The sequence below is a fragment of the Ursus maritimus genome, unplaced genomic scaffold (genome assembly GCF_017311325.1).
Source record: "Ursus maritimus isolate PB19 unplaced genomic scaffold, ASM1731132v1 scaffold_1, whole genome shotgun sequence".
Lineage (NCBI taxonomy): Eukaryota > Metazoa > Chordata > Mammalia > Carnivora > Ursidae > Ursus > Ursus maritimus.
The window spans coordinates 97979964-97990460 of record NW_024423343.1 but is presented as its reverse complement, the minus strand read 5'-3'; the positions used below and the strand labels follow the sequence as shown (position 1 = coordinate 97990460).

Genomic DNA, 10497 nt, shown 5'->3' with positions numbered 1-10497 from the left:
AAAAAAATGAACAGAGGCTCAGAGATCTACGTATCAATAACAAAACACATAATATTCATATCCTTAAAGTCCCAGAAAGAGTGTGAAGCTGAAAAAAAAATTTAAAGAAATAATGGTGGCTGAAAACTTCTCAACCTTGGTGAAAGTCACAAACCCACAAATTCAAGAACTTGAGCAAGCCCCAAACATGATAAATTCAAGCAATCAATAGCAAGACACATCATGAGTTAAAAATCTGGGGAAATAAAAACCCTACATAGCAAGAAAATTAAAAATCCAAAGAAAAAGAAAAATATCTTGAAAGCAGCCAAGAGAAAAATAACCCATTACCTATACAGATACCAATTTGAATGACAGCAGATTTCTCATCTGAAATTGGAAGTGACAAGACATTTTTCATGTGCTCAAAGAAACGAATTATCAACAGTATCTAGTGAAAATATTCCTTAAGAATGAATGGGAAGTAAAGAGATTCTCAGATGAAGGAAAACTAAGGGAAGTTATTGCTAGTAGATCTACCTTGGAAGAATGGCTAAAGGGGGGCACCTGGCTGGCTCAGCCAATAGACATGCAAGTCTTGATCTCAGGGTTCAAGCCACAGGTTGGGTGTAGAGATTACTTAAAAATAAAATCTTCAAGAAAAAAAATAGCTAAAGGAATTTCTTCAAACAGAAAGGAAAAAATAATAGCAGAAGGCATGGCACTTCCAAAAGGAAAGAAGAATAAGAAAAAAGAATGGGTAAACCTAGAGATATGTTTAGACCATCCCCTTCATGACTTTTTAAAATCACATTTTTTTAAAGATTTTATGTATTTATTTGAGAGAGAGGGAGAGAGAGAGCACAAACAGGGGGAGGGGCAGAGGTAGAAGCAGACTTCCTGCTAAGCAGGGAGCCCAACATGGGGCTCAATCCTAGGACCCTGAGATCATGACCTGAGCCGAAGGCAGACGCTTAACCGACTGAGCCACCTAGGCACCCCTAAAATCACATTTGATGGTTGAAATGAAAAATTATAATTAAGTGATAATTACTGCATGTAGAGGAAATGCTTAAGACAATTGCATTTCAAAAATGGAAAGACTCAAAATACATAAATGGAAATAAGTTTTCAAAACTTGACTCCAAGTGGTAGAATGTTGACGTTGGTAGACTGTGATAAATTATACATGTTTATTGTAATGCCCAGAAAAAAAGTAAGAAAACTATTTCCAATGATGAACTAAAAAACAAACAAACAAAAAACTATAAATAAATCAAAATGGAATTCTAAAACATGTTCAAGTAACCCATAGGAAAGTAATAAAAGAAAAGCTGATAATGGGAAACAAAGGGACAAAGAGAAAATGCACAATAATGGGGCAGATTTAAGCCCAAACACATCAATAATTACTTTAATGTAAATGGTTTAAATATACCAATTAGAAGGCAGATAGTGTGGCAAAAGTAGATTAAAAACATGACTCCTCTGTATGCTGGAGTTGCTATCTCCAAGAAATCAACAACAGAGCTTCTATTTTATGAAGCAAAAACTGATGTAACTGAAAGGAGGAATCAATATAGACACAATCATATTGGGGACTTTTTTTTTTTAAGATTTTATTTATTTATTTGACAGAAATAGAGACAGCCAGTGAGAGAAGGAACACAAGCAAGGGGAGTGGGAGAGGAAGAAGCAGGCTCCTAGCGGAGGAGCCTGATGTGGGGCTTGATCCCATAATGCCAGGATCACGCCCTGAGCCGAAGGCAGACGCTTAACCGCTGCGCCACCCAGGCACCCCCATATTGGGGACTTTAACACCCCACTCTCAGAAATTGAGAGACAATCAGCAAAGATATAGAAGAAATGAACAATGCCATAAACCAACAGGATCTAATGAACAATTATAGAACACTCCATGTAACAACAGCAGAATACACATTCTTTCCATTCACATTGGGATATTCACCAAGACAGAGCATAGCATGGGTCATAAAACAAACCCCAACAAAATGGAAATGAAATGAAGTTGCATAGAGTATGTTTTTTGACAATGGAATCAAAATAGAAGTCAATAACACATAGACAACAGGAAAACCTCTCAACACTTGGAAAGTTTTTCAAAAATTAAATAATGCATGGGCTATGAAGTCTTAAATAAAAAATTCTAAAAATAAAACTGATCGAAAGTCAGAATACAACATACCAAATTACTGAATTCATCCAAAGTAGTACTGGAAGGGAAATTTATAGCAGCACTCAAGGCTCACGTTACACATGAGAAATGGTCTGAAGCCAATAAACTAGGTTCCTAGCTCAAAGAACTGGGAGAGAAGAGCAAAATAAACCCTCAGCAACCAGAAAAAAAATAAAATAAAAAATAATAGAGATCAGAGAAGAAATCGATGAGATTTAAAATAGGAAAACAAAAGAGAAGACTGGTAGAACAAAATGCTGATTCCTTGAATGAAATCAATTAAATTGATAAAGTTTGGAAATACTGATGAAGAGAAAAAGAGAGAAAGACACAAATCACCAATATCAGGAATGAAACGCGTGCCATTACCACAGATCCTGCAGCCCTTACCAAGAAAATAAGAAGATCCTATCACTGACTTCATGCTCACACCTTAGAAGAAATGAACCGATTTCTCCAAAATTACGAACTACCATGTCTTAACCAACATTAAATAGATAACATGAATATCTACATCTATTAAATAAACTTAATTCGTACTTAAAAAATCTCCTGAAAAAGAAATATCCAGGCCCAGATAATTTTAATGGAGTTTTTTATCAAACCTCTAAGAGAATTAACACCAGTTTTACACACTCTCTTATAGATAATGAAGAGTAAAGAACACTTCCTAACTCATTTTAGGTCAGGATTACCTTGAAATGAAAATCAAAGACAGTGCAGAAGAAAACTGAAGATCAGTATCTCTCATGAAATTTGACACAAAAATCGTTAACAAAATATTAGTAAACCATATCAAGCAATGTATAAAAAGAATTTATATACCATGACTAAATGGGTATAATACAAGGCTGGTTCGATACCAGAAATCAATCAATATGATCCACCGTATCAACGAGGCAAAGAAGAAAAATCAAATAATCATATAACTGATGAAGAAAAAGCATTTGACAAAATCAAATTCATAATAAAACTCTCATAATTAAAATTCATAATTCTAACTCTCATAATAATAAATTCAAAATAAAAACGCTCAGCAAACTAGAAATAAAAGAGAATTGTCCTTAACTTAAAAAAAAGGAGCATTGGGGTGCCTGGGTAGCTCAGTCGGTTAAGCGCCTGACTCTTAATTTCGGCTAGGGTCATGGGATCATGCCCTGTGTGGGGTTCCATGCTCAGCATGGAGTCTGCTTGTCCCTCTCCCTCTGCTCCTTCTCCCACTCTCTCTCTTTCTCTTGAGTAAATAAATGAATAAAAATTTTTTTAAAAAAAGGAGCATCTAAGAAATATCTAAAGCTAACGTGATAGATCATGGTGACCCAGAACCATTTCCTCTGAAGATTGGGAACGAGGCAAGGACGTCTGTTCTCACTCTCTTATTCAGTCACATGTTGATACACTACTGGCAAATAAGTGGAAATTGCAATTACAATGTAATGGAATTTACAGTCAATCCGAAGGAAATGAAATATGTAGATATAAAGGTAACAAAATGTATAGAGGATCTGTATGCTGAAAATTGTAAAACCCTAATTAAAAAACAAAACCAAAAAACACAGAGACCTAAATCAATGTGGAGGCACCCTGAGTTCACAGGACTAAGCAAAGTAAGATGTCGATTCTCCGAAACTGATCTGGAGGTATAACACAGCTCCTTGACAAAATCCCAGCAAGGTTTTTTTGTGGGTATTGATAAGCTCAAATTAAAATTTACTTGGAAAGGTACAAGCCACAAAATGGCTAAAATCATCTTGAAAAAGACGAATAAAATGTGAGGAATAATGACTTGACGTTTAGGCTCACAATAAACCCGCAGTGATCAGGACAGTGTGGGATGGGTGGAGGGATGGACATATGGGTTTACAGAACAGAATAAAGAACACAGAATTGTCCTTACACAAATATAAACAACTGGTTTTTTTTTTTTGACAAGTTACAAAAGTAATTTAATGGAGGAAGCATAGCTTTTCAGCAAATGGTGTTGGAGCAACTGGACACCCATAGGCGAAAAACAAAACGAAACAAAAACAAAACAAATCTTGACCTAAGTGAAATTTAGGTCATTAGGTCAAGATTTGTTTATTTATATATATAAATAAATATATATAAATATAAATATATATATTTAATATATAAGTATATATACACATTATATATATATTACGTATATACTACATATACACATCACATGTATATTATATATACATTACATATATAATACATATATAATATATATACATATATAATACATATTACATACATATGCAATGTTATATATACAAATATATACATATGTATTACATGTATACATTATATATGTATATATACATATGTATATGTATGTGTATATTACATATATATACATTACATATATTATATACATATATGCAAGTATATGTATATAATACATATGTTACATGAACCATGGACTTAATTGTAAAATGTGAAATTATAAAATTTTTAGAATTAAACTTAAGAGAAAAATATTTATAATTAAACACAAGAGAAAAATTGGGGGACCTATGGCCAGGTGAAGAGTTCTTAGACTTGACATCAAAAGCACAATCCATAAAAGGGAAAATTGCTAGGTAGGGCCTCCACAGGATTACATGATTTTGCTTTGCAAAAGACTATTAAAAGGATGAAAAGACCTGTTACAGACTGGGAGAGAATATTTGCAAACCACCTATCCAGCAAAGGACTTGTATTTTGAATAGATAAAGTGCTCTCAAAACTAAATAGTCAGAAAGACAAACAATCCCATTAAAACATTGGCAAAAGACATGAAGAGGCATTTCATATACAAATGGGGAAAAAAGCACGTGACAAGATATCCAACATTATTAGCCATTAGGAAAATGCAAATCAAAATTACAATAAGATATCACAATCGTACACTCATCAGAATGGCTAAAATAAAAATAGTAATAATACCAACTGTGGGCAAGAATTCAGAGCAACTGAATCTATTGTATATCGCTGGTGGGAATGTAAATGACACAACCACACTGGAAAAATAGATCAGCTGTTTCTTATAAAACCAAACATACACTTAGAATCCAGCAATTGCACTTTGGGGCATTCATTCCTAGAGAAATGAAAACTTAGGCTTATACAAAAACTTGTACATAAATGATCATAGTGGCTTTATTTGTAATAGCCCCAAACTGGCAACAACCCATACATCTTTCAATGGGTGCGTGCTTAAACAAAGTGTGGTACATTCATATCATGGACTAATACTCACGAAAAATACTCATAAATAAAAAGAACTGTTGATAGAACAACTTGGATGGATCTCAAGGGAACCATGCTATGTGAAAAAAAAGCCAATCTTTAAAAAGTTACATACTTTTTCCATTTAGATAACATTCTTTCCGTAACAAAATTATAGAAATGGGGGACTGATTGGGGGTTGTTGGGGGGCAGTGATAGCTGGTGGGGGAGTGAGGGGCCTGTGTGGCTATAAAGGCAGCACGAGAGAGTTGTGTGGTGAAGGAACAGTTTGATATTTTGATATTGGTGATGGTTACACAAATATATGCATATGGTAAAATTGTAGAGTACTGTATTCACGCACACAAATGAGTGCCTATAAAACTAATGAAATCGAAATAAGCTCTGTAAGCTGTAGCAATATCAGTTTCCTGGTTGTGATAGTGTCCTATAGCTATGCAAGATGTTCTCACTGGGAGAAACTAGGTGGGGCTCACAGACACTTCCCTAGACATTTTTTTGCAAGTTTCTGTGAATCTGTAATTATTTCATAATAAAAGGCTGGAAAAAAAAAAAAATCCGGGGTAAAGCCGGACGTCTAAAAGGTGCTGAGAAATAGTGACATGACAAAAAACAAAGTCAGAACAAGGACCTGAAGTGACAGTGAGCACGTCAACAAGGGTGACCTTGAATAGATTCCAGGGTTAAGGTCTATTAGGAGAATGCTTGAAATTATCTTTCGAGCAGGAAGAGGAGACAGCTAGACCCACAGCTGGGAGCCAGGGCTTAATGTTAAATCAAAACAAACAACATCTTCTCTATCTGTACTTTTGGGGGTTCTCTCTGCCAAGAAGAATGTTCTTTGGACCGAAATTGGTGGGAAGACATATCAAGAAGCGAGATGTGAAGCCTGAAATAGTTGAGAGGTCCAGATAGATTACATCCCACAGACCTGCAAGAGCTTCCTGATGTGCTAACAGATCTCCTTCTGGAGAAACCAGAAACATCGGGAGAGAGACAGGAAGGCTCAAGACAGAAAAATGTTCATAATTTTCAAAAAGATGGACAGGAGTACATGCCAGAAGGATATTGTCATCGGGGACAAATGGAGAGTCTCTTGTTTGAGCCCAAATGCTCCGCCTGAGGGGGAAGATGGAGCTGATACTAGTCCATGAGGAAAGACATGGAGTTTTGTTGGACATTCAGGGCAGCAAGAGCACCGGTCTGTTGAGACTCTTCAGAAAATAATCTTCAACAGACTTAAGAGAAAGAAGGGAGGAAGGAGGGAGGGGGAAAGGAAGATGCTTGAAGCCATTTAGTGCTGAAGCAAGTAGCTTCATTTCAGTAAGCCGTGAGGGGGTCACTATGTTACAGAGCCTCACAGTGATTACTGTCCCTATGGCATTCATCTAGAAACTTCCATATGTTCCAAGATCTTTGTATGAGAAGAGAGGAGGTTGTGAATGTGTTTAGAGAAATGTTCCTTCCAGGGCACCTGGGTGGTTCAGTCAGTTGAGCATCTGCCTTTGGCTCAGGTCGTGACCTCAGGGTCCTGGGATCCAGCCAAGACCCACGTCAGGCTCCCTGCTCAGCGGGGAGTCTACTTCTCCCTCCCCCCATCCCCCACCCCGCTTGTGCTCTCTCTGTCTCTCTCAAATAAAATAAAATCTGAAAGAAAGAAAAGAAAGAAAAAAAGAAAGAAAGAAAGAAGAAAAAAAAGAAAAAGAAAGAAAGAAAGAAAGAAAGAAAGAAAGAAAGAAAGAAAGAAAGAAAGAAAAATATTCCTTCTAACCGAGCTGTTTTGTTTTTTTAGTTAGATTTTTAATTAATAGTATCCATAACTGAAGTCAGAAATCTGGAGTTTCCCCCTTAAGGCTGGCCTCCCCCTCACTTGCCTCGTCCCCACCGTTATAGTCCTACTGACTTGAATTCTAATATCTGTCCAGAACATTCTCTCTTTTCCTTCCTTATAACCACCGCCTCTTATTGTCTCTTACTGCCATGCTTCTGTCTATCCCCAGAGTTACTCTTTCTAGCTTGTTCCACATCTATGATAGCGAGTAATCTCAAATGCAAACCAATGTCTCTTAGCCCAACATCAGACTTTCAAAGCTCCCCATTGTCTTCAGGACAAAGTCTAAATTAATTGGCCCTAGTCTCAATCCCCACTGAACTTTCCCCACTCAATGTTGGCCCCACCGCATGCAACTTTTTGTATTTTTCTAAATACTCCCTATGAATATATCATAAACCCACGGTCTTCTATTCCTGCCCCAGCCAGCATCTTATTTCATGAATTCCCTTTATCCTTTACACCTTAGAAGAGGTCTCACCTCTGACCTCCAGGTCAGACCAGGTTAGATCTGTCCATAGATCTGTCCTAGGATTGTATAAAAATCATCTGTTTACAGGTGGCCTGATCCCTACTAACCTCCTGCCACCACTGACATGACTGAGGACTCCCCGTTAATTCTTGTGTGTCCTCTCGATGCCAAGGGCTGTGCCTAGTAGATGCTGAATATGTTTGATTCCCTGACTTTGCTTGCACATTTTCAGTATCTTAAAAAGTCATATATCCAGAATGCTACATTCCCCAAAGTTCTGAATAACCAACAACTAGTAAAGTCATTTGCACCCATGCATTCTCTGTTACCGCACTGTGAATTCCTAAAGACAGAACACTCAACTGTGCATCTTTGTACCCCCCTTCAATTCCAGCCAGTGACCAAATACTGGGTGAGAGGGACAGGTCAGGCTGGGGGACAGAGCTGCAATTGCTCTGAACATACGACTTCCAGGAAAGACTGGAGTGGGAATGACTCATCAACTTGGAAGGCAATTCCTAGAGGATATTCTAGCATGGGAAATCAGAGATCCCCTGTGGCAAACACTCACTGGTGACTTTAAATTCTAGAAGATTTAAAAAATGCATCACCTGTATAAGGATGAGGGAGAAAAATAAAGATGACAGAGTTCCCTGAATTTTTAAAACCTGCACTGAATCTAAGACAAACTAATTATGAAGCTATGAACATATCCTAGCCGGCACGAAATGGAGAAAGCACTCCCCGATCAACACATCAGTTATAACGGAAGTCACCTTAAAGAATTTTAAAAGAATTACATTAAATAAATATGTAGCCCTTGGCTCTCATTTTTGCAGAACTTTTTCATCCCTCTTGTGTTGCTTTGCCATTTTGTCACAACCCCCATGTGTCAAAATAAGACCCTAATAAAAAAGAAGGGATGTACAGTACGTATTAGCAAGGGCAAATATTTTAATACACTCTATTGTGAAGCTGAAAAAAACCCCAACTATATGCTACAGATACAACATCTATTACTAACATCCCATAAATCCCAGACTGAAGCATTCCAGAAAGGTATTAGTGAGCGTCTATGGCACAAACCTAGGCTTCCTATCGCCTTGTCTATTCTTATGTTGCCAACCGAAAAAGTACATCACCAAGCAAAGTCATTACTGGGAAGCAGTACTTTACCATTGATTTCAAAGACCTCCATTGCAGGGAACATGGTTTGGTTGATGGCTGTTCCTTCTCCAGTGCTAGCCAAGAACTCTTCCTCCTTGAGAATTTCCTTATTTTCCATTGTGAAGCTTTATAGATGGCCAAAAGTCCTGGAGCCAGCAGAAATGCTGTCCTCAAGAGGAACCACTTGGGGAAAGATTGTTCTTATTTAACTACTGCAGCTAGCTGTAGACCACACAGCACTTCCCTTTGGCTCTGACTTCTGAATTTGCAAAATGTTTCCTGACATGATCAGAAATGGGCATGTCGCAAATACAGGCCATTCACATGTGGAGCTCCTATTCGGCACCGCTGCTTGTTAAGGGGAGTGGGGTTTGAGGTGGCTTTGGAGCAAAAGTCCCTGGTCCTTGGAACCACCCCTCACTCCCAGGCCCCTGAGAGCAGGGAGTTGGGTGACCCCAGGGAGGGTGTTTCTCTCCCTGCCCTCTGCCCATCCCAGGGCCGCTCTCATCCCAGTCCCAGGGCACTATCCCAGGACCTTTGCAGTTCACACTGAAATCTCCCTCCTTTGACCTACTTTGGCCTTAGGGTTCATCTTTTCTCCTGAAAGTGTGGACCTTGGACAGCAGCACCTGCATCACCGGAGATCTTGTTAGAAATGCAGAGTCTCGGGTCCCATCCCACGTGAATCCATATCTACAGTTTAACTAGCTTTCCAAGCGATGAATGTATGCGATGGAGAAGCACTGCCCTATACCACGCATGGTAGCATCTATTACCCTTGCGTGTGTATCTTCCCATGCTCCGCGTGTGGGGGCACATGCGTGCTTGCTCTGGCCCCAGCAAGACCTGAGCTCCATGAGAGGACAAACCCCCTCCCTAGCTCCTTCTTTTTTTTTTTTTTAAAGATTTTTATTTATTTATTTGACAGAGATAGAGATAGCCAGCGAGAGAGGGAACACAGCAGGGGGAGTGGGAGAGGAAGAAGTAGGCTCATAGTGGAGGAGCCTGATGTGGGGCTTGATCCCGTAACGCCGGGATCACGCCCTGAGCCGAAGGCGGACGCTTAACCGCTGTGCCACCCAGGCGCCCCTCCCTAGCTCCTTCTTGTCAGGCATTCCCTACCAGAAAGGACGCATAGCATGCTGGGGTCACGCAGACCCTACAAGCTCAGATGCTTGGGTTCAAATTCCACCTGCTCCACATAGCAGCTGTATGACCGTGGAAACATCACGCGAGCTCTGGGTGCCTCAGTTTCCTCGTTTGTCAAATAAGGGAGATGGGGTTATTTGTTGCATTGGCCGAATGAATTAGATCACCTCCCATGGTGGTTAGGATGGCGCCTGGTGGGCTGCGGGCACTGAGGTCACGTGGTCTACTATCACTAGAGATGTTGTGAGCATCCGGGTTTCCGGGGAGAGGAAGGCAAGGGCTTTTGCCTTAAAGGAGCTCACAGTCTGGTATGTGGGCTGGAAGTGGATACAACTGAATTCTAGAAACTTGCTGTCACCTAAGAGGCTGGAAGTGACCTGGAGGCAGCGGTGCCAGAGGTGGGAACACACCCAGAAAGTCTGCTGATCAGCTCTGGGTTCAAGGGAGGACCAGGGGGTTCGCCTG

General features: G+C 39.3%; 1 protein-coding gene across 1 annotated transcript in view; it reads right to left on the bottom strand.

The window, feature by feature from the left end:
• MARCO (macrophage receptor with collagenous structure) overlaps positions 1–9135 on the bottom strand; it is a 36837-nt gene extending 27702 nt beyond the window's left edge. Inside the window, exon 1 of the mRNA XM_008686118.2 lies at positions 8893–9135. Within this exon, the coding sequence (XP_008684340.2) occupies positions 8893–9001 (109 nt within the window). The 5' untranslated portion in view covers positions 9002–9135. The remainder of the gene's footprint in view (positions 1–8892) is intronic.
• Positions 9136–10497: the final 1362 nt, after the last annotated feature.